The 20900-nt window shown below is 66.6% G+C and overlaps 14 protein-coding genes across 14 annotated transcripts; 3 read left to right on the forward strand and 11 right to left on the reverse strand.

The window, feature by feature from the left end:
• Positions 1-416: 416 nt before the first annotated feature.
• Positions 417-1631, reverse strand: V1510DRAFT_414038 (HhH-GPD family base excision DNA repair protein; the record flags this gene model as incomplete). The annotated part of the gene is made up of 1 exon (XM_066933338.1): positions 417-1631. One exon carries the CDS (start codon positions 1626-1628, stop codon positions 435-437), a length of 1194 nt encoding a protein of 397 aa, XP_066790183.1. The 3' UTR covers positions 417-434.
• A 633-nt stretch (positions 1632-2264) lies between these two features.
• Positions 2265-4082, reverse strand: V1510DRAFT_414043 (ICE2-domain-containing protein). Its single transcript, XM_066933339.1, has 3 exons — positions 4015-4082; positions 3547-3975; positions 2265-3511 (listed from the first exon to the last, which is right to left on the reverse strand). The coding sequence occupies exons 2-3, from the start codon at positions 3670-3672 to the stop codon at positions 2408-2410; spliced, it is 1230 nt and encodes a 409-aa protein (XP_066790184.1). The 5' UTR covers positions 3673-3975; positions 4015-4082; the 3' UTR covers positions 2265-2407.
• A 246-nt stretch (positions 4083-4328) lies between these two features.
• On the reverse strand, positions 4329-5701 carry V1510DRAFT_414048 (uncharacterized protein). The gene is made up of 4 exons (XM_066933340.1): positions 5456-5701; positions 5058-5287; positions 4785-5026; positions 4329-4752 (listed from the first exon to the last, which is right to left on the reverse strand). The coding sequence occupies exons 1-4, from the start codon at positions 5555-5557 to the stop codon at positions 4409-4411; spliced, it is 918 nt and encodes a 305-aa protein (XP_066790185.1). The 5' UTR covers positions 5558-5701; the 3' UTR covers positions 4329-4408.
• On the forward strand, positions 5654-7997 carry V1510DRAFT_375739 (uncharacterized protein). The gene is made up of 2 exons (XM_066931550.1): positions 5654-6392; positions 6424-7997. The coding sequence occupies exons 1-2, from the start codon at positions 5841-5843 to the stop codon at positions 7954-7956; spliced, it is 2085 nt and encodes a 694-aa protein (XP_066790186.1). The 5' UTR covers positions 5654-5840; the 3' UTR covers positions 7957-7997.
• V1510DRAFT_402125 (DUF1242-domain-containing protein) lies at positions 7984-8291 on the reverse strand (the record flags this gene model as incomplete). The annotated part of the gene is made up of 4 exons (XM_066932082.1): positions 7984-8004; positions 8034-8115; positions 8148-8257; positions 8289-8291. The coding sequence occupies 4 exons, from the start codon at positions 8289-8291 to the stop codon at positions 7984-7986; spliced, it is 216 nt and encodes a 71-aa protein (XP_066790187.1).
• Positions 8292-8419: 128 nt separating this feature from the next.
• V1510DRAFT_414051 (transcription initiation factor IID, 18kD subunit-domain-containing protein) lies at positions 8420-8949 on the forward strand. Its single transcript, XM_066933341.1, has 3 exons — positions 8420-8524; positions 8555-8652; positions 8682-8949. The coding sequence occupies exons 1-3, from the start codon at positions 8461-8463 to the stop codon at positions 8898-8900; spliced, it is 381 nt and encodes a 126-aa protein (XP_066790188.1). The 5' UTR covers positions 8420-8460; the 3' UTR covers positions 8901-8949.
• Positions 8885-9645, reverse strand: V1510DRAFT_414053 (uncharacterized protein). The gene has a single exon (XM_066933342.1). The coding sequence runs from the start codon at positions 9560-9562 to the stop codon at positions 8921-8923; it is 642 nt and encodes a 213-aa protein (XP_066790189.1). The 5' UTR covers positions 9563-9645; the 3' UTR covers positions 8885-8920.
• Positions 9646-10051: 406 nt separating this feature from the next.
• V1510DRAFT_414055 (mitochondrial 37S ribosomal protein mS23) lies at positions 10052-11258 on the forward strand. The gene has a single exon (XM_066933343.1). The coding sequence runs from the start codon at positions 10404-10406 to the stop codon at positions 11082-11084; it is 681 nt and encodes a 226-aa protein (XP_066790190.1). The 5' UTR covers positions 10052-10403; the 3' UTR covers positions 11085-11258.
• V1510DRAFT_414059 (putative methyltransferase-domain-containing protein) lies at positions 11074-12111 on the reverse strand. The gene is made up of 4 exons (XM_066933344.1): positions 12049-12111; positions 11609-11954; positions 11503-11577; positions 11074-11471 (listed from the first exon to the last, which is right to left on the reverse strand). Coding segments are annotated over exons 1-4 (786 nt in total). The 5' UTR covers positions 12050-12111; the 3' UTR covers positions 11074-11107.
• A 104-nt stretch (positions 12112-12215) lies between these two features.
• V1510DRAFT_414060 (uncharacterized protein) lies at positions 12216-13038 on the reverse strand. Its single transcript, XM_066933345.1, has one exon. It carries the CDS (start codon positions 13024-13026, stop codon positions 12286-12288), a length of 741 nt encoding a protein of 246 aa, XP_066790192.1. The 5' UTR covers positions 13027-13038; the 3' UTR covers positions 12216-12285.
• Positions 13039-13168: 130 nt separating this feature from the next.
• V1510DRAFT_414061 (Ima1 N-terminal domain-containing protein) lies at positions 13169-14815 on the reverse strand. Its single transcript, XM_066933346.1, has 5 exons — positions 14386-14815; positions 13826-14354; positions 13579-13793; positions 13425-13547; positions 13169-13394 (listed from the first exon to the last, which is right to left on the reverse strand). Exons 1-5 carry the CDS (start codon positions 14539-14541, stop codon positions 13257-13259), a joined length of 1161 nt encoding a protein of 386 aa, XP_066790193.1. The 5' UTR covers positions 14542-14815; the 3' UTR covers positions 13169-13256.
• Positions 14816-15015: 200 nt separating this feature from the next.
• On the reverse strand, positions 15016-16109 carry V1510DRAFT_406538 (uncharacterized protein; the record flags this gene model as incomplete). The annotated part of the gene is made up of 2 exons (XM_066932381.1): positions 15016-15809; positions 15842-16109. The coding sequence occupies 2 exons, from the start codon at positions 16107-16109 to the stop codon at positions 15016-15018; spliced, it is 1062 nt and encodes a 353-aa protein (XP_066790194.1).
• Positions 16110-16643: 534 nt separating this feature from the next.
• On the reverse strand, positions 16644-18622 carry V1510DRAFT_414066 (armadillo-type protein). Its single transcript, XM_066933347.1, has 2 exons — positions 18024-18622; positions 16644-17992 (listed from the first exon to the last, which is right to left on the reverse strand). Exons 1-2 carry the CDS (start codon positions 18315-18317, stop codon positions 16688-16690), a joined length of 1599 nt encoding a protein of 532 aa, XP_066790195.1. The 5' UTR covers positions 18318-18622; the 3' UTR covers positions 16644-16687.
• A 556-nt stretch (positions 18623-19178) lies between these two features.
• V1510DRAFT_414067 (uncharacterized protein) lies at positions 19179-20362 on the reverse strand (the record flags this gene model as incomplete). Its single annotated transcript, XM_066933348.1, has 1 exon — positions 19179-20362. The coding sequence occupies one exon, from the start codon at positions 20357-20359 to the stop codon at positions 19202-19204; it is 1158 nt and encodes a 385-aa protein (XP_066790196.1). The 3' UTR covers positions 19179-19201.
• Positions 20363-20900: the final 538 nt, after the last annotated feature.

The following is a 20900-nucleotide window of genomic DNA, read 5'->3' on the forward strand; positions in this document are numbered from 1 at the left end:
CGCCGTGCGGCGCAATTGAGCCGCAACACGTGCGGCGCCCGAGCGCCCCGCCGCGGCTATATGCGGCTATATGCTGTGACGAGCCGGCGGCGACTTTGCGACACAGGTTGGTCGCGCGGCGGCTTGTAGTGCGAGCCTCTGGCGGAGCCTCCGTCGGCGGTGGGCCTCGCGGACTCGGTCGCGAGTACAGATTTGCCCGACGCGCGGCTACCCTCGACGAAGTCGTCGTCGCAGGCGCAGTCCCGCTACTTGCGGCTCTACGCATTGATAGCCTCCGGCGACAGCCTTGCTGGCTGAGGCTAGGCTCTGTAGGCGGCCCACTCGCGCGCCGACCTGCTCAAAGGACGGCTAACGTCGACGGAACCGTCGACAGAGGCCCTGGCGGCCCGAAGATGCCTGCCCTACGCAGCTCGTTGTTGCCCCCCAAAAATGCATTATTCCAGTTTCTCACCGACCTCTGGCTGTGCCTCCATGGCCGGCGCGGCAGACTTGGATTTCGCCGTCTTGGCCTTGGCCGGCCGCGCCTTCTTCGCCACGGCGTCCGGCGCCAAGCTGGCACCCGGAGCGTCCGTCGTACCCTCTCCAATCGGCACGATCACGTCCGCCGCCCGCCACATGTACCAGCAAAACACCGACCGGTACGGCCGATAAGGCTCCGCGGTAGCGATCATGTCGGCCTCGGACATGTACTTGAACTTGCCGGACTTGCCCTTGGCGGCGGCAATGTTGCGGCCAACCCACTGTGCCATGCCGCGCTGCACGCCCAGATCGCCCGTCGGCAGCACGTCCGACCGTTTGAGCGAAAACATCAGAAACATTTGGGCCGACCATACGCCGATGCCCTTGACCTTGGTCAGCGCGGCTATCACGTCGTCGTCGGACGCCGTCAGCAGGCTGTGTGCGTTCAGCTCGGCCGACACGAATCGGCTGGCCAAGTCGAGAATGTACTCGGCCTTGCGGCCGGACAGGCCAGCCGTCCGAAGAATGGTTCCATCCAGCGAGACCACGTCCAGAGGCGTCGGGAAGCGGCTGCCGCCGTCGGCATTGAACAGCGCAATGAACTTGGCCTTAATACTGCGGGCTGCTGCGCCCGAAACCTGCTGTGAGATGATGCTAGAGGCGAGCGATTCGAACGGATCAAAGGGCTGCTCCATGGTGGCCGGGTCAAACACCGAGCACGGCGTAGACTGCATGAACGGCCCAAACCGTGGATCGATGGCAGCCAGGTGCTTGATCGCGCGCTCACGCACGTCCAGCTGCACGAATCCCTTGGGCTGGACGAGGACGGTGCGGTCAATTTCAGGCACGAGCTCGCGCTTGATGACGTCCGGATCGGCCACGAACGGCGGCGGCCGGGCGGCGGCGGCCGCAGCAACTGCAGCCACGGTCTCGCACTCGGTCTTGATGGCCGGATCATCCGGTCCAGCCTGCTGAACCACGTCCAAGGCCGCGAGAATAGGCGGCGCCGGCCGCGGGCCGGCCTTGGTTGTTTTGGCTGCCGTGCGCGTCTGGACCGGCTTGGACACCCGGAACGTCTGCGTCAGCGTCCGGGCTGCCCCGGCGCCGCCGGCCGCACCGCCCGCAGCCAGGCCGGCCGCCAGAATCCCGCTTCGCGATCGCGTCTGCATTGCGGTCGTGGAGCGCAGTGCGTGCAGCGTGCGGCGCGCATAACCGCGCGGCGGCGCGACACGCACAAACCCTAAAGCGCAAAACCCTACCAAGCACCGCCTCGTATAAAAGGACCCAGCCGCCCGGCCGCCGCACCAGGATCTTCTCGCGCAAAAAATTGCATCGAAGCCTACAACGCGGCTCGCCGCTCTATGCTTTGGGGAAAGTCTCCGGTCGACGAACCATCTCTGATGGCGGCGGAAACGCACCGGGTTAAACTCCGGTCGTAAGCCGGATCGGCCGGCCGCCATCTCTGCGGGCAGTCTCTGTCCGGGCGGCTGGCGCACCGATCCGCAGTTCGCGGCGCGCAAGCGCCGTTCGACGAGATGCCGCAGCCGCTTGCGAGCTGCGGCAGGCCATAGTCATGCAATTCACGCCCTCGGGCCTGCACGCAATGGAGCTTATTCTTGCGTCGAGAAGATTCCACTTTTTAGGTCTGGCAGGCGCTCGCGCGCGCTGCAGCACGGTCGAACGTGCAGGGCCTGGACACGCGCAAATGATGAGATAAAAGCAACAAGAGTCAAGCTCGGAGAGACACGTCTCCATGCCGAGATTGCGAACTCTGAGCGCACGCTGTCCCGTAGAGCCGGTAGCAATACATGAATGCACATTATCATTAGATGTATACAGAACAGAGGCCGCGCCGGCGACGTGTGCGGCCGGCGCCGCGTCTATGGTCGGCCGCCGGCGCGCCGGCCAGAATCAAAACAGAACTTTTATCAAAATCGGGCCGGCCCACCTACTCGGTCTTCCAGTGGCTCGTGAGCGGATCCGACCGCGTGTCCTTGCTGAAGACGGTCTCGGACGCGTACAGCAGCAGGGTCATGAACGTGTTGACCCACGACCACAGCTCCCAGGTGTTGAGCTCCCAGCCCAGGAGGGCCGTGGTCGGCGGCAGGTATCCAAAATGCTGCATGAGCAGGTGGGTGTAGACCGCGATGAGGACGCACGGCGCGTAGGCCGCAACGAAGAACGAGCTCGTGCGCACCGGCGCGTCCGTGGCCGCCGCGCCGCTGTCCTGGCGCACCGACGCCGAGATCGCCGGGATGATCCGCGCGGCCGCGTAGAACGCCGTCAGCCGGTACATGAGCGAGATCACGACCGACGGGATGATCGTCTTGGCCGCGACCGAGATGAACTCGAACATCGTCACGAAGCTCACGGGCACGATCGACGCGACCGACGCCACCACCGACGCGTAGTTCTCCATGATCACCGGCGGGAACGGCGGGAAGTCGGGCTTGCCGGCCGCCGCCGGCGCCGCGTCCGCGACCTGGAAGTCCGTGAACGTCTCGTACAGGCAGTAGACCACGTACGCAAACAGCACGCTCGACTCGATCGCGTCGCCCTTGCCCGACACCACGCCGTACACGCCCAGGAAGAGCGAGCTCGACAGCACGACGCCGATCAGAGTCGCGTTGCCGGGCCCGATCGTGATCGGGAACGAGTAGATCCGCCACAGAAAGTACAGCGCGCCCGAGATCAGCACGCCCGACGTGATCAGCAGCGTGATCATCCAGTAGTCGCTCTTGTTGTTCACCAGCCACCGCGAGATCTGGCCGATGGCCTGGATCACCAGCAGCGTGCAGAAGCCCTCGAGGATCGCGAAGCCGGCGGTCGAGTTCTGCATCGCAAACCGCCACGGCACGATGATCTTCTGCAGCACCACCGGCGAGTGCTCCGGCGACGAGTAGATGTTCAGAAACAAGATGAACAGCGAGGGGATGATCACATGCTGCGAGTAATACAGCAGCTGCGTCACGTACTGCAGCTTGGTGCCCCACGCCAGCAGCCGCAGCGTGGCCATGAACGAGTAGAACAGCAGCAGCGTCAGCGTGAACGCCTGGCGTCAGTCCCGGCCGACCCGCGCCCACTTACCAGCCCGCACTCCTCGCCGCCGACGTCGAACGCCAGCGGGATCGTGAAGATGATCAGCACCAGATAGATGGCATTGGTGGAGAGCACGCTCAGCCGATACCACAACGGACTCATGCGATCGGGCATCCGTCCGGCGGCACCTGTCCCTGCGCTCTCTGCCTGGACCGCGGACGCCCGGGGGCTGTCGGCGGGTCCTGCTGCGTGTCCGGCGCCCGTGCGAGCGCCTGGGGTCGCCCACGCGCGTGGGCTGTCGCCTGGAGGGGAAGGCCCTTGCCTGGCCTTGGTCGTCCCGGAGGGCCACGCAGGCCTACCGCTGCCAAAACCTGCCCGCGCTGAGCTGTCGCCTCGGCCGTGCTCTGGCCGCTGCGATCGAGTGTGATTCGGATGCGCGCAGGGGGCGCTGGTGGAAAGAATCTGCCTGCCGGCGCTCTGGGGCTTAGAAAAAATTTGATGATGGGCCTGACGCACCTTGGCTGGACGTCACGAGCACACCATAACCTGCAATTATGGGCTGGGCCGGCCGACGGGGCCGCGCCTGCGGCCGGACGCACTACGGGGAGGTGTCTACGGGGGCGTGGGGGCGGCTGGCGGCGGCTGGGGCGGCCCGGGGGGCTGGCGCGGCCGCGACGGCGGTTTGCGGGCGTCAGACGACTGGTTGCCTAAGGCAGCCTGGCGGCCGGCCGGCCAAGCGGCCAGCCAAGACGCCGGCGGGACGCGCGGGCGCCAGCGCCGCACACACGTAGCACCGCCGCCCGCGAGCAGGCACCGGCCGCGGGCCGTGCTTCAGAACAAAGGCTCAATTGTCGCTAACTTTTGTCTCGTACTATCTTACCATGCAAATCATTATCAAACAGTAGACCGCTTAAGACGACAGCGCCGCCGTGCGTTTCAGCGCGTTGAAGAGCTCCATCTGGGTCTTGACCGTGTTGCTCAGGTACACGACCAGCAGGACGTCCTGCAGGTGGGCGTTGAACAGCTTCTCGGTCTCCTCGGCGTCCAGGCGCGGCGTCAGGCTCAGGTTCGACAGCAGGAACTTGCCGATGGCGGCCGAGCCCGGGGTCGAGCCCGCGATCACGCCCTCGACGTAGGTCTGCACCCGGCCGATCATGTCGATCAGCTCCGCCACCGACTTCTCGAGGTTCTGCATGTCGTTCACGACCGACGCCGACCGCGACTCCTGGTCCTTGGCCGACGAGATCAGCTCGACTGCCGTTAGCGTTGCGCGCGCGTCCACTTACGGCCAGACCGCTCGGCCTCGGTGTACCGCAGCTCGTACGGCACCGGCACGAACAGCGTGTTCTCCGGCTCGGGCGTGGCGCCGACCGCGGTCGACACGTACGTCCGCACGTCAATGTCCTGCGCGGGGTTGGTCTGCATCGTCAGGTGCACGGCCGAGAACGGGTACGTTCCGTCCGGCGCCGACGAGAAGAAGCTCTGGATGAGCGCGCTCAGCGGGTTGAGCTCGTGGCTGGTCGCGTACCTGGCGTCAGCGGGCCCGCGCGGCCACCTACCATCCGACGAGGACCTCCTTGGGGTTGGCCCGGCGGTGCAGGCTGTACATGTTCTTGTAGTACTCGATGTCGATCTCGACCTGCGACTCGGACTCGAAGTGGGGGACCGCGAACGCGCTCTTGATCTCGACCTCCGATCCGTCCTCCGAACGCGTGCCGAGGAGCGTGCCGATCACTCGCTCCTGGTCGTCCTTGGAGCGCAGCGAGTGGTCCAGGATCGAGAAGAGGGACTGCGGTCAGCACTGCTGGCCGGCGACGGCGACGGCGGAGGACTGCGGCCAGCGGCGGACGGTGCCAGCCAGCGCCAGCCAGCACACACGGTTGCCTGCCCTGGCTGTGCCGTCTCGCGTGCTTCCCGTCCGCTTCTCCGCGCCCTCCGCGTCTGATCGCGGTCTTACCTGCGGTTGAATCACAATGTTCAGCGGCGACGCCGACGTCGCGGCATACGGGCTCGATCCCGACGGGCGCGTCAGGTGAAGGAACGATCGCTTGCTCTCCATGGTTGTGTCTGTTGGCGACGATTGAACGGGGTTTCTATAAACTGGTTCTCTGTCTATAGGGACAGATTTGCTCAAAAATTTTTTTGCAAAACCTGGCGTAGCGTTTCAAAACCGCGAATTTTGGGTGTTGTGGCTGCAAGTGCACCACCACTCCTCACTTGGGCAGTTATGCGCTCTGGACTCGCAGCGCATTTCTGCGACAGCAAATTTTGCGCCTCGACCAAGCCGATTTCGCCGCCGCACGCCCACGACCCGGCCAGAAACCCCGAAAATTGCCGGCACGATGAAGCGTCCGGCCCTGATCGAGGACGACGACGATCTGGACTCGCGCCGGGCCTACAGCGCGTTTTTGACGCTGCTCAAGCCGGCCGAGCCCGAAAAGCCTGCCAGACGATCCAAGGCCAAGCCGGCCGCGGCCGCCGGTGCGCCCGCTGCTGACGCCGCTGGCGAGCCGGCGACCCAGGCCGACCCCGCCGCCGTCGACGACAGCCCCGCCCGGCACACCCGGTCGCACGGAGCCGCGGATCAGCCAGCGGCTGGCGAGCCCGCTGACGACGCCGACGCCGACAACAACGACGACCTGGCCGAGACCGAGGACGTGGCCGGGTCCGACGACGAGGACGACCGCGCGGACCCGTTCCAGACGCACTTCGCCGCGCCCGACGCCGGCGTGCTGGACACGCTCGCGGACGCAGTCGGCAAGGGCGCTAAATGGACGCCGCGGCCGCTTAAAAGCGCGCTGCCCGGCCACAAGGCCGTGCTGACGGCGCCCGGAGACGCAGACGTGCCGGCATTGCACACGGCGCTGCCGTCGCGCGGCGTGGCCGACATGAAGGTATGCAGACGCGCGGCCACACTGACGCCAGATCAAGCACCGACTGCTCGAGCCGTTCGCCGAGCTCAACCGCAAGGCCGTCAAGCGCCAGCCCGGCGGCGCGGCCGGCCTCACGCCGCTGCAGACGTTTCTGGCACCGGCGGTGCTGTCGAACCAGGACGTGCTCTTTACGTCGCGCAACGTGCGCAACGCGGACGAGCTCCAGAACCTGTACTGCCTGCACATGCTCAACCATGTCTACAAGACGCGGGACCTGGTGATCAAGAACAACACGCACATGGCGCGTGCCGCCGACAAAGGCGCCACCGAGGACGTCGAGTACCGCGACCAGGGCTTCACGCGGCCGAAAGTGCTCGTTCTCCTGCCGACCCGCGACGCTTGCTACCGGCTCGTCGAGAAGCTGATCAAGCTCTCGGGCAACCCCCAGAACGAGAACCACAAGCGCTTCGAAGGGGAGTACTTTGCGGACGCGCAGGTGCCCAAGTCCAAGCCCGAGGACTTCCGCGAGCTCTTCTCGGGCAATAACGACGACAATTTCCGGCTGGGTCTCAAGTTCACGCGCAAGAGCGTCAAGCTCTTCACAGCGTTCTACAACTCGGACGTGATCGTGGCGAGCCCGCTGGGCCTGCGGCTGATTGTCGGCGACGAGACCGACGTCAAGCGCGACTTTGACTTCCTGTCGTCGATCGAGCTCCTGGTGATCGACCAGGCGGACGCGCTGCTGATGCAGAACTGGCAGCACGTCGCGCACGTGCTCAAGCACGTCAACCTGATCCCGCGCGACTCGCACGACTGCGACTTCAGCCGGCTGCGCAGCTGGTACCTGGACGAGCGCGCGCCGCTCGTGCGCCAGACGATCGTGCTGGCCGACTACATCGCGCCCGAGATCAACGCGCTGTTCTCGCACCACATGCGCAACGTCGCCGGCCGGCTCAAGGTCAAGCCGGTCTACGGCGGTGTGCTCGACGACGTCGGCGCGCCGATCCCCCAGAAGTTCACCCGGCTGTACTCGCCGACGCCGCAGGACGACGCCGACCGCCGGTTCAAGTTCTTCGTCGTCAAGGCGCTGCCCGCGCTCATCCGCGAGGCCGGCGTCTCGAGCGCCGGCACGCTCCTGTTCATCCCGAGCTACGTCGACTTTGTCCGCGTGCGCAACTACATGGACTCGGAGTTCCGCATCCACCGCAAGACCGGCGCCAAGGACGTCACGTTCTCGGCCGCGAGCGAGTACACGTCCGTCCCGGATCTCACCCGCGCGCGCTCGTACTTTGTCAACGGCACCAGCAAGTTCTTGCTCTACACCGAGCGCCTGCACCATTTCCGCCGCTACGACGTCCGCGGCGCCGACACGGTCTTCATGTACGCGCTGCCGGAGAACCCGCGGTTCTACGTGGAGATCTGCCGGTTCCTGCTGCGCACCGTCGCCGACGGCACCGACGTCAAGAACGTGGCCGTCAAGGCCCTGTTCTCGCGCTGGGACGCCATGAAGCTGGAGCGCATCGTCGGCGCCGAGCGCGTCGCCAGCATGTCCAACGGCGTGAACGAGATCTTCGAGTTCTCGTAGCATGTACAGTGTATATATTGAATGCATCTACTGCAGAAACAGCGAGACCTGCGTCAGCGGGCCCGCCAGGCACTTACCGCCATGATCGCGCAGCAGATGGACACGTAGGGGCTCAGCCGCTCGCCGATGCGGGCCGCCTTCCAGAAGACGCCCATGAAACTGCGGTCAGCCTCCGCCGGGCGCGGACTCACCCGTGCTGGTTGCGATTCATGATCGCCGGCGCGACCTGGTGCGCGTACGTCGCGGTGCAGATCACCAGCAGGATGACCAGCAGGAGCGACTGGAAGTTGAACAGGGCCGACTGCGGTTAGCGGGGCCGGGCGCGCACGTACCATTGTCAGGATGGCGGTCGAGGGAGCGGTGCGGCGGGAAAAGTGGTGATGTTCCGGGTAACTCTGCGGGCGGGTAACTATAGGGCCGGGTAATCGTCGCGCCGCACGACCGGCCTCTGCGCCCGCTCAGCGTCCTCACCGCAGCGTCCTCTCGCAGCGCCCGATCCCCGCCATGTCTTCCGTCGACAGCGGCATCGTGCGCAAGCGCAAGCGCAACAACCTCTTCTCGAACGACCGTAAGTCCGCCCCCCGCGCCGCTGACCCAGTCCGGCTGCTCATGTACGCCTACGGCGACTCGCCCAACCCGTCTGCCGAGAGCGTCGCCATCGTCGAGGACATCCTGACCGACTACATCATCGACATGGTACGTCGCGCCCGGACCTGCTGACCCAGTGCCACGAGGCCGCTCGCATGGCCCGCACGACCAACCGCAACAAGGTCAAGGTCGACGACTTCAAGTTCGCCCTCCGCAAGGACTACAAAAAGCTCGGCCGTGTCGAGGAGCTCCAGCGGCTCTCCAAGGAGATCCACGAGGCCCGCAAGACGTTCGACGACTCCGAGGGCAAGTCGCTGTCCAAGGCGTTCGTGGACAAGGAGAAGAGTAAGGGCTAGTCTATAGTACATATATTACATCACGCCCGCGCGAGGCGGGCCCGGTTCAGATCTGTGTAGTCGTCGGGCTCGATGCCGCGACGGGCCATCTCGGCGAGCAGGCCGCGAGCGGTGTCGGTGCGCCCGGTCTTGACGGCCAGGTACGTCATGGCGTTGAACGGCAGCGCCGTGTCGGCGACCATGCCGTACTCCTCCATCTCGCGGAACTTGGCGAGCGCGTCGGCGAGGTCGCCTGGCGCCTTGCGTGGACCAAGCGTCAGCAGCACGAGCGCCCGGCACCACTCCAGGTACGAGATCGGCATCTTGCACTCCTTCATGTCGTCCAGCAGCGACAGATACCGGAACGTGTCGATGTCCGTCACCGTCCGGATCTGCGTGTTGCGCGCCAGGAACCGCTCCAGGTCGTGCGGCTGCATGTGCAGCGGCCGCGGCCACGGCAGCTCGAGGTAGTGCCGGTGCAGCCGCCGGAACGCGTCGTCCGTCAGGCGCTTGCGCAGCGCGGCCGCAAAGTGCTGGTACCCCACCGTGGCCACGGCCGCCCGCCGCACCGCCAGCCGGTCCCGCCGCACCTTGGCGTACGGCGGGTTGGCCGTGGCCGGCGCTGTGTGATCGCCGTGGCCGGCGAACGAAAAGACGACGTCCGGCCGGTCCAAAGAGAGCATGCCGAACGCCGGCCGTCCGCGCCGCACCTCGTGGTCGAGCTGCCGCTCGACCCGGGCCGCGCTGCGGCCGGGCCGGCCAAACAGCCGGTCGATCTGCGGAAGCGACGCCAGCCGGCGGGACATCTGCGGTCAGCACTGCTGGCTGGAAAGCCCGGCCCAGACGGCCAACACGCCCGGCAGCGCGGCTGCAGCTGGCGCGGCACACGCACGATCGGCCGCGGCGGGTCCTGCCGACCGCCGGCCGCCGCCGCCGCCACCGCCTGCTGCCGCTGGCCGCTCGCTGCCAGTCCGTGTGCTCGACTGCTCACCTGTGTATTTCGATTTGTGTCCTCTCTGTGTTCACGCCACCGTCATCTTCGCACAACGCTCTCGTGCACTATGTCAGGCCCGGTCTGGGGTCTAGTCAGGATGAATGCCGATGGCCTCCAGCGTGGATGGCTCGGCTTCGGTTGGTGCTGTCGACTTCGCTTGTATAATTTTCGTTAGGCACCCAAAACGCCGTAATAGCATTTGCGGAGGCTCTCTTTGGCTGGCCACAGATTTTGACTACTGAAAAATTTTACACCACCGCACGCACCCAAACCAGCCCGCGGTTTCCCTCGCACACGTCGGCAGCGCACACGTCGGACTCGCAGACAGCCGCCCGCGTTGCATACTCCCAGCCAGCCTGTCCAGGTGTTGGTTGTCGAGCGGCGAGAGCAAAGCCGGCCGTTACGGCCCCGAAACACGCACCGTCGGACACACCAGAGGCCGCTGAGCGCCTTGGAGCCTTCGGCAGACCACCTCCAGCCCAGACCCGATCCGGCCCGCACGGCCAAGGACGATTGAGCACCCAGCAATCATGTCCAGCAACCAGGACGTCGTCAAGCTGCTACAAAAGACCAGCCGGCTGCTTTCGAGCGGCCACCTCAAGGCCGAGCCCGTGTGGTACCGGGCGCTGCTGGCCACGCCGCCGACGACGCAGCTGCGGCACGTCGTCGCGCGTGACCCGGTGACGGGCCAGCGCGTGCGCGCGACGCCCGGCCGGCCGCGGCTGTTCAAGCCCCGGCCAATTGTCTACGCCGAGGACGCGCTCCGCACGCGCTTCTTCACCGAGCACCCCTGGGAGCTCTCGCGGCCGCGTGTCGTCGTCGAGAACACCGGCGCGGACGCCGCGCTGCTCGACTGGAGCCAGATGCAGCAGAAGCACAAGCCGCTCGACGGCGAGAGCGTCGTCCAGCGCACGCTCTGGCTGACCGCCAACGAGCAGCTTACGACGGACGCCGCCTACACCAAGGCGCGCTACGAGTTCTACCGGCTGCGCATGCGCCAGGAGATCGAGGACCGCGTGGCCGAGGAGGAGGCGGCCATGTTTGGCGCCGTCTTCTTCCCGCGCCAGCTCGACGTCGGCATCAAGCTCGAGGACGCCCAGCTCGCCAGCTGGCGCGAGCAGGCCCTCGAGGCCACCCGCCTGCTCGACTCGGTGCGCCCGGACGACCCGGACACGACTGACGCGGCCGCTGGGCCCCAGGACTGGAAATAGCCTTGTATATAGCATCTGTACATTCACATCTTTCGCCTTATGAGCTGGAACAGAAACACGCCCTGGCGCTGGTAGCCCTCGGCGCCGGCGTAGTCGCGGATCTCGACCACGGTGAAGTGCTTGCGGATCGCCTTGAAGAACCGGCTGTCGGCCTTGCGCCGCTTCTTGTACGCCATCAGCACCAGCGTGTCTGTGTCCGTCAGCTCGAGGAGCGTCTGCTCGAGCAGCGGAAATGCCGCCTCGAGATAGACGCAGTCTGCGGCCAGCACGACGTCTGGCCGCTGCATCTCGGCCGGCACCGGCTCGCCCCAGTTGAGCTCGGCTGCGTGGACGATGCCCTCGAGCTCGTTGAGCTTGACGTTCCGGTCGACCAGTCCGACCAAGCATCTACCGTCAGCGCCACCACGTTGCCACTTACGCCTGGTCCGTCGCGTAGATCTCCAGGTCACGGCCCTCTGGCGCCTGCGCCTTGTACGCCTTGCCGGCGACCAGTCTGCGGTCAGCATGTCCGAGAAGCCACCTACCCGACCAGGCCGGTGCCCGTTCCAAGCTCAACCACGCGCAGCGGCCGCCCCGCGCCGCTCTCGCATCGCTTCCAGAACCCGTCATGGGCGATGCTGGACGTGTCAGTGCGCGCCAGTGCCAGATATTGCGACAGCAGTTCGCCCGCAGGCCACAGTTTGCCGCCGCAGCCAGCCGCGCCGCCGTCGTGCTCAATTGCGATCGGAACGCCGTCAAACTGCACGTCCAGCACACCGGCCTTGAGACTCGCATAGCTGACATCTGCAAAGTGCAGCACGTCGTCTCGCACAGGCACGAGGTCCTCCTGGAAGAGCGCAAGGAGCGGTTCCTCGATTTCCGTGGACGACACTGGTTGTAAGCTTAGATGAACGGGGCGTGGCCGATGGCCGTGCGGTATCCGCCGTGGACACGCACGGCCTGGTCTGCAGTGCCCTGCACGTACTCTTCCGTCTGCCGCTGATCGGTAGTTGCGGTGGAGTGTGGAGATGACAGCGCCTGTCAAAATAAACTCAGGGCCTAGACGAGCGGTTGGGCCGGCTAGCGGTGGCTGTGGCGGCAGTGCGCCAGCCATTGAGCCGCACGCCCTGCGGCTTCTACGCCGCACGCCATGCGGCTCGCGTGTATGATTACATAGCTACTGTACAGATGCAGAGTTGGCACCGAGGCACCCGGTGAGCGCCTAGTCGCGGAGCCGCGGCAGGACCTGGGTCCAAAAGGCGTAGCCGGCGACTGCGGCGAGCGCGATCAGGACGACGACCAGCGCCGACATGCAAAAGAGCAGGTAGTCGCGGCGGCGCAGCGGCTGCAGCGGCTGCGCAGTCGAGGCCGGCGCCGGTACCTGGGTCGGCGCTGTAGCAGACGGCCGCGCCGGACGTTCTTCGCCGAAGGAGAGGATCGGGCTCAGCAGCTCCTCCAGACCGGTGTCTTTGGCCGGTGCAAAGAACCGCTGCGGAGCCAGGCCGCGGACCAGCCCGGCGTCGGCCGGCGCCACGCCATCTTCCTCGCCATCAGAGCCATGGGCGTCTTCCTCGTCGCTCGAAGTGCGCGTGTACACCTTGCGGGTGCGCGGGAGGGCCACCGGCCTGCTACTCGGGGCGTGGGGGTCGAGCTGTTTGTTGCGGAAAAACGACTGCAGCAACCGTTTTTTGGACTCCGACAGCGTCAGCGCGTCGGCCGCAGCGCTGCCGACCGGTGCGGGTGCCGGCATCGCCCGCCCGGGCAGGAATCGCGGCTGTGGTGGTGGTGGAATTGGCGCCGGACTGAAACCCGTCGGCGTCAGCGACGCGGGGCCGATCCGCAGTTCGGCCGCGCGACCGCGCCCGGCAAATCGCTCGTCGAACACGCTGGGCCGGGCCGCCGGGTCGTCCAGGAACGACGGCCGCCAGTCCATCCGGTCCAAGTCATCGTCCTCGGCGGCCATGACGGTTGTTTGGGAAGCAGGGAGGAAGGTTTGCGAACCGCCGCACGTAGTGCGGCTGATGGTTCGCGCCGCACGTAGTGCGGCTCAGCGGCCGCGGCTGATCAGCCGCACCGCACGCCGCACGCCGTGCGGCACATTTAAGGTCGGGCCGTGCGCGCCGCGGCTTCTTTGCCCGGCGCCGCACGCCGTGCGGCGCCCTGGCGCCTCTCAGCGATGCAATATGTACATTTCTACAGGTCCGACAGCGACAGCGTCGAGAACAGCGAGTGATCCTCCTGAGCAGCCGCCACCTTCAGATCGACGCGTTCGTGCAGATCAATGCGGCCCCGCGGAATCACGCGCAGGCGCAGCAGGCTGACCACCAGGAACTGGGTCAGCTAGGCCAGACCACAACTTACCACAGACGTCACCACTACCAGTGCCAGGTTCGTCCACGCGTACACGCCCAGCGACAGCTCCGAAAGTCTCGGCATTGACAGCACCGTCGCCACGCGCAGCGCCAGCGTCCACAGCTGCCATTTCTGCCGTCAGCCTCGTCCGTCGTCCACCTACCTTGTAGCCTCTTTTGCCCGCAATCGTGACCGACTGGGTCGCCGACGCGGCCTGTAGCCACCGGTAGTCCCAGAATATAAACAGCAGATTGAACCATAGCAGCCTTCGGGCCGCAGAGTACACCACCGCAAACGTCCACAGCCTTCGTGCCGTCAAGTACGACACCGGCACCATCGCCTGCACCACATCCGCGGTCTCGGTAGGCTCCAGGTACGCTGCTGTCAGTCGGGCCAATGTGTCGACCTACCGATCGCATGCATGGCCATACAGAGGCCGTAGTATGTCCACCAAAAACCGCCACGGATGGACCAAAGCAGCACCTTGATCCACATCATCAAGCCCCACCCGCGCCAGCCAAGGTGCCGGGCAACGACTCGCTGCCGGTGGTCACCGTCGGCGCCCGTCTGCGACTGGCCCGACACCGACCGCAGTCGTGGGTTCTGTGACCGTGCCAGGAAAGAGCCCAGCGCGTGCGACTTGGCGGAGTAATTGTTGCGCTTCAGCTGCTCGACCACCTTTGGCCGGCACTCCAGACACACTGGCGGATACCGCTCCTCGAGCGTTGTCCGGTACGCCTCCAGGCTCTGTGACCGCACGGCATATTCGGGATCCCGCTCGTCCGGCAGGTACTCGGCCAGGATCTTCTGGACAATGCTCTGGTTGGTCTCGCACGTGCGGCAGAACGGGGTCTGCGAGAACTGGACCTGGCCAACGGCGTGCGCATACTGTGCGCCGTAGTCGCTGATTCCGGGCACGTAGTCGTCAACCTGGCCGTTCTGTTGTCAGTGGGCTCGGTTGTTGTCGTACCTTGTCGCGCACGTTCAACGCCTCACAGATCGGACACGTCCATTCGGTCCGACTAGGCGTCCCGCGGACGACGGCATCCACACTGGACGTCTGATTGCAGCAAAAGCATCGCAGGGTTTTGCGCGCTGTGTTCTCGTTCGCCTGGAGTCCGAACATTGACCTGGTGCCGACAACGTCGAGGGGTGACTGGGAGAATTTTTAAAAGCCAGTGCGGACGCGAGCGCGCTGGGCAGCGCGACAACAAGACTGGCGACGATGCACGGAAACGGCTGACGGACAGAGCCGGGCAGGGATGCCAGCAGATGCGGCGCGGGTCTGCGGCGTGGGGGCACTACGACTGCGCGACGGATATGAGCTGACAGGCGGATTGTACAGGCCGTAGACGCCGGAGGGCACGGCGGGCACTGCAAGCCCAGACAGGGAGGGTACGTGCCTGGCAGACGGCGCAGAGCGGACGGGCGGGGTCGATCTGAGCCGCATGGTGTGCGGCTCAGATCGCACGCCGCACTCTCTGCGGCTCACTTTCTCAAGAGTGCGTGTATTATGCCATTGCTATATGTCCTCTAATAGCATAGCAGATGCCAATGTTGAATTAATACACAGTTATCATATACAGCGGATGCAAGCGGCCTAGCGGTTGCGCAGACGCAGACCGAGGGACTGCAGGCGCTCGCAGCTCTCCATCGGGGTGGCCATGGCCTTGTCGTACTTCTCCTGGTCGACGAAGAACCAGCCCTGAGCGTCCGACAGGCGGCGCTGGCGCAAGTCGTACTCGTTTTCGCAGCGGACCTGCAGACGGTTGATGTACGTCGTCTCGGCGCGGGTGTCGAGCTGGGCCAGCTTGCGCGCGTTGAACGCGGAAGTCTCCTTCGGGTTGACGTAGTACGGCACGTTGTACTTGGGCGTGAACCGCTCGGCCGTGTACGGGCCCGCCGGCGTGAACTGGAACGTCGGCTGGGTCGACCAGAAGCTGTTGCCGGACGACGACGATGTGTCGAACAGCGACGTCAGCAACGGCAGCAGGAACAGCAGCAGCAGCGGCAAGAACTGGATCAGGCTGCGCACGTTGAGCTCGCCTTCGGTCGGGGCGGCGCCGCCGGCGGGCCGCCGCGGCGGTGCGCCGCCGCGCGCAAACGACCCGAACGGCGAGCCGCCAAAGGACTGCACGCGGATGCCGGGCCCACCAAAGCCACTGAAGGACTGGAAGCCGCCGCCAAAGCCCTGGCCAAAGCCCTGGCCGCCGAAGAACATGTTGAAGAGCTCCTCGGGCGAGACGTCCTCGTAGACGCCGCCGCCGCCGCCGCCTGCCGCCCGACTGAAGCCAGACGGCATGGACGACGCGCGCGACTCAGGGTCCGACCCGGTCTGGTCAAAGATTCGCTTCTTGTCGCTGTCGGACAGCACTTGGAACGCCTTCGAGACCACTGCGGTCAGCGCCGCTGTGCGCGCCACTTACTCTTGAACGCCTCGTCCGCACCGGGCGCACCGTTCTTGTCGGGGTGCATCAGCAGCGCCAGTTTGCGGTACGCGCGCTTGATTTCGCCGTCCGTCGACGTCCGCTCAATGTCCAGGATGGCGTAAAACTCGTCATGCTTGCACTTGCGCACGCGGTTCACGGCCGCGGCCTGCGCCGGCGTGTACTCCCGGCTCTGCCGGCCCTGGTTGTGATTCCGGTTCGACGCCGAGCCCTCGCTGGCCTTGGCCGACGAAGTCGATGCCGACATGGCGGCGTGTGTGTATGGGGATGAGTGCGCGAATGCTGCCCGGTCAGCGCTGGCCCTTGCTGCCTCGTGACGGCGATGCGCCGTGCGCCGCCACCTACCTCTCGCGTCGTGTGCCGGTCCCTGCCTGGCCGTCCGTGTGTCGCGTTACCCGAGTCTGGCCGCCGTTCGCTTGCGCGGTCTATGCCGGAACTGCGCGCTCGTCACGGTCTGGCGACGTCCGCGTGCGTGTGCGTGCTCTAGCGTCTGTCGTCCGGCTGTGCTGGACGCCGTCAATGTGTGGTCGAGCGCTCCTGGGTGGATTATCAAGCCGGGCCTGGATTTTTTTCGAAGATAGTCGTCCGCGGCGGGTGCAGAAAAGAGACCAGCGCGCGTGCTGCAATCTACGCAGCGATACGCCCCGCACGTGACGGCACGTGACGTGCGGGGCAGGTCTGTGCGGCGCGCGCCGCAGCCCGTGCGGCGCCCGCCGCGCCGGGCCCACCGGCGTGGCGCCGCGCGCCGAGCCCCCGCCGCGCCGCACGCCGCGCGGCTCACCCCGCAATCAGCTGCACGCAGCAGCGCTTAGTCTATATACATCGCTACTCGCGCTCCGTCCGGTCTGCCAGCACCGACGACAGCCCAAAGTCGAGCTCCGGCAGCACGAACCGGATCGACCGCGGCCCCGGTCCCGGCGGCGCCGACGGCGCGCGCGCGTAGCCCTTGCGCGGCCCGGCCGGGTCCATCCGCCGCAGCCCGTGCGCCATGTTGTCGACGTCCCAGCCGTCGTGGTGGCCCAGTGACACCAGCGTTTCGAGCGCCAGCTGCAGGTTGCGCGTGTAGTGTGTGCCGGACGCCCGCAGGTACCGTGTCACCAGCCGCTCGAACCCGCTGTCCTTGAAACGCTGCCGCAGATCGTTCCGCTGCAGCGCCGTAGGCAGCGACGCCAGCAGCACGTTCATCAGGTCGACGTGCGTTGCCAAGTATTCGAGCGCGTCCAGCTCGACGCAGCCCGCCAGCGCGCCCGTCCGGACTGGCTCGCGCTCGCACTCGAACGCAAAGTCCGGGGCCTGCCGGACGACGCGGATGCGGTTCGTGTTCTGCATAAACACCCAGAACACGTCCCGCACGACGTGCGACCACTCCGAGTACCATTTCTTGTACGGTCGCGGCGTGTGCGAGACCTCGATGAAGTCCGGCAGCCGCTTGTCGGCCGGCGGCGTCGGGTCCTCGAGATACGCCAGCACCAGTCTGGCGCGGTCCTCGCGGCGGTCACGGGGCGCGCTCCGCAGATGCAAGTACACCATGTGCACAATCAGGTGGCGCGTCCCAAACATAGCCGGCTGCTTGTCCGAGAACAGCAGCGCCAGGAGTGTCGAGAACAGTCCCGGCGAGACCGCAGTGATGTAGTTCAGGCCGATCGTAGACGTGCCCAGCGCCTTGAAGCACAGCAGAAGCGCATGCAATAGCCGGTCGTCGGCCTCGTCGCGCCACTCGATACGCACGACCCCGAGCGTGCGCTCGACCAGCACGTCCACCCCGCCTTTGACGAGGAAGTCGACTGTCCACGACAGCGGCTCGTTGCGCAGCGCCCGCCGCAGCTCGTTCACGCGCTCGAGATCGGCGCCGGCCCGCAGCACCTCGAGAAACTCCTCGGGGATGACCAGGCGTGCCGGCGGCGTGGACGCGCGTGGGCCGCCGGAACGCAGCGACAGCGACGACATGGACGCCATGCGGCCGTGGCGCGACCGCGGCGGCGCCACGGACGCCTGCGACGCCTCGTACCGTCTCGTGTAGTCCGCGGCCTGTGCCGCCGCGCGCTCGTCGTTGGCAATCAGCTTGAGTTTGACCTGGCGGTCCAGTGCCTGCAGACGCGGCCGCAGGTTTTCGGCCACTCCACGCCGGTCCTGGCGTCAGCTACGCCTCGCGCGTACTCACCAGCAGCTGCGCAAACTCGCGATCGCAGTCGTCAGTCGCCCACGGATCCACCAGGGCCGGCGCCAGCGGCACCGCCAGCGGCTCCAGGCGCGCCAGCGGGTCCAGCGAAACCTTTTCGTCCCACACGCTGCTGCGCGCCGGCGCCGACGCTGCAGTCTTGCCAGGCACCAGAGACCCTCGCCGCCGCAGCCGCGTCGGCGACAGCGGCGCCAGCACGCTCTTGCTCAGCACCACCGACAGCCGACTTGGCGGCCGGGCGGAGCGGGGACTCGAGGCCAGCATACTCGACGGCATCCTTGTGTGCGGGGTCGTTGCGCGCCCGTATGCGTCCGGCCCGTTTATGTACGCGCCGGCGATCGTTCGCGCTCGTCTGCTGCTCGCTGCAGCTCCGATCGATGTATTGGCCGACTCAGCCGACTAGACAGTTGCCACCGGCGCTCAGTGCATATAAATAGAACCGATCTCGCTAAGCTGGCAGCAGACAATCTGCGGGCCACCTGTCGGTCCACTTGCCCGAACACCCTGAATTGGGACGATTAAAATCCCGCCGCCCCCGGCCCCGTGGACCGTCCGGGAACACGATGCGACCGCGGAAGCCGGCAAACGTTATTTACTCCCTGCCTCTTTGGGTGTGGCGGTGCGCGCCACACGCTGCGTTTCAGACCGGCCCCTGCGCCCGGACCACGTGTCGACAGCCGCCCCTGGCCTGTGCAACAGCCGCACGACGTGCGGCGTCACACCGCCGGCCCGCCCGGCTTCGGCGGCTTCTGCGGCTTCCGCGGGCCCCGCGGGCCGGCCGAGCCGGTGTGCTGGGCCAGCCGAGCGTGCCCGCGCGGTCGCCGCGTGCGACGCGGGGAGACGTCACGGTGGCGGCCGCCTGCAGGCGCCGTGCCTACGCGGTGACGTGGGCGTGCCCAGCGCTGCTGACCCCGTGCTGCAGATTACCGGCCGCGCGTGTCTGGTGCGACGCGCAGTCAGAGCGTGTGGCGCGTCAGCCGTGGCGCGGCCGCACGGCCCGCGCCGGCTGGCTGCCTCCTAATAGCCCACCGCCCACCGCGCCGGCTCTCCCGCCGGATCCGGCCTGGCCGGACTGTGTCCGGACACGCGTCCGACTAGCCGCTGTGCGGCGCATTCCCCACGGCTACGTGCAGACACTTGCGCAGGAACGGAATGCATTACTATTTGCGGACGCGCAGCACAACCTTGCCGCGCGCACGGTTTGTTGCCAAGTGGTCGATCGCGGCTTGGATCTCGGCCATGTCGCGCACCGAGTCGATGTCCACGCGGATCTTGCCGGCCTCCAGCCACTCGCCAAACGCCTGCGCCCAGTCCCGGCGTGGCTCGGTCAGGATCAGCGCGTACGTGTAGCCCACCAGGCCGACCCGGCTCGCCAGCTGCCGGAGCTTGCACCAGGAAACATTCACCAGCGCCGGCCGGCTGCGGTACACGCCTTTCGCGTCGCCGATCAGGGTCACGTACGCTGAGCCCTCAGCCTTGGGCTTGATGAAGTCGTAGATTGTCGTGCCGGCCGCCGGCGAGCTCAGAATATCGTAGCCGCCGACGCAGTCGACGATCAGGTCGTACTTGAAGCCGAGCGCACGCACATCCGACGCGTACGACTGGCCGGGCTTGACGGCCGTGTAGTCGACCGTGTGCGTGGCACCGAGCTCCCGCAGCTCGGCCGCGGACGCACCCGAACAGACGGCAACGACGGCACCGACGCCGAGCACGGCCCGTGCAATCTGCACGACAAACCGGCCAACCGCCGTGCCAGCCCCAAGAACCAGCACGGCGCGGTCAGGGTGGCTGCCGCCGGCCGGCGTCCAGCCATCGATTCGAACGTGGTCGAAGACGCTCATGTAGGCAGTACCGCCAGCGAGCGGCCACGCCGCAGCCTGCTCGTACGAGAGCTTGGCCGGATCAAACTTGGTCACCGAGCCGTGCCAGAACGGGTTCATGTGCAGGTACTCGGCGACGGTGCCGTTGCCCAGCGGCAGCGCATACATGCCCATGACCGAGTCGCCAGCGCGGAAGCCGCGCTCGGCGGTGACGCGGGCGCCGGCGCGGACGACGCGGCCCGAGAAGTCGCGGCCGACACCCTTGCGCCACGCGCCGGCAATCCGTGGCGTGGCTGTCATGAGCACGATGTCGACCGGGTTGAGCGCGGCCGCATGGACCTCGATCAGCATTGTGCTGTCATCCTTGAGCGGCAGCGCCGTGGACGTGCGCTTGGTGTCAAAGATGTCGACCGAGACGGTCGTGACCTCGGGCGGCGTGGCATTGTGCCGGTACGTGACCGCGCGGTACGTGAGCGGCGAGGGCAGAGGGTCGGTCATTGGGGAGCGGGTGCGGCGCAGGGGTGGAAGTGCGCAGAATCACGTGAAGCAGTCACGCCGCACGCCGTGCGGCGCCGGCCCGTGCGCCGGTTCGCGTCGCACGAGCACCGCGGCTGGCCAGGCGGCTGGCGGCCAGGCGCGGGCCGCTCGGCTTCGGCCGCGGGTCAAACTCTCGTCGCCGGGTCTGCTCCGGCGTCCGGGTCGGGCCGGTCCCGGGTCAGGCCGGTCACAACCGGCTTTAGAATCACAGTCACACGGCCTTTGACACGCAGCCGCCCCAGATCAGGCCGGCTGTCGGCCGGTGTGCCAACTACTTGAGATCACCTAGCCGTACCCTATGCGTCCTGACAAAGCACTCGCGTGCTGCGCTATCTGCGACAGCCTCGGCACTCAGCCGTGCATCTATCGCGCCAGACGTCAGCCTGTGCAAAGGCCGTAAGCGCGGGTCGGAGCGAGGCCCGGCGTCTCGGCTCGCTAGCTCGCAGTCAAGCAGCCGGCGTGGCCCCACCACGGCCAGCGCCAGGGTTGCAGGGCCTCACCA

The sequence above is a fragment of the Dipodascopsis tothii genome (assembly GCF_038497935.1).
Source record: "Dipodascopsis tothii strain CBS 759.85 unplaced genomic scaffold V1510scaffold_8, whole genome shotgun sequence".
Taxonomy (NCBI): Eukaryota; Fungi; Ascomycota; class Lipomycetes; order Lipomycetales; family Lipomycetaceae; genus Neoaidaea; species Neoaidaea tothii.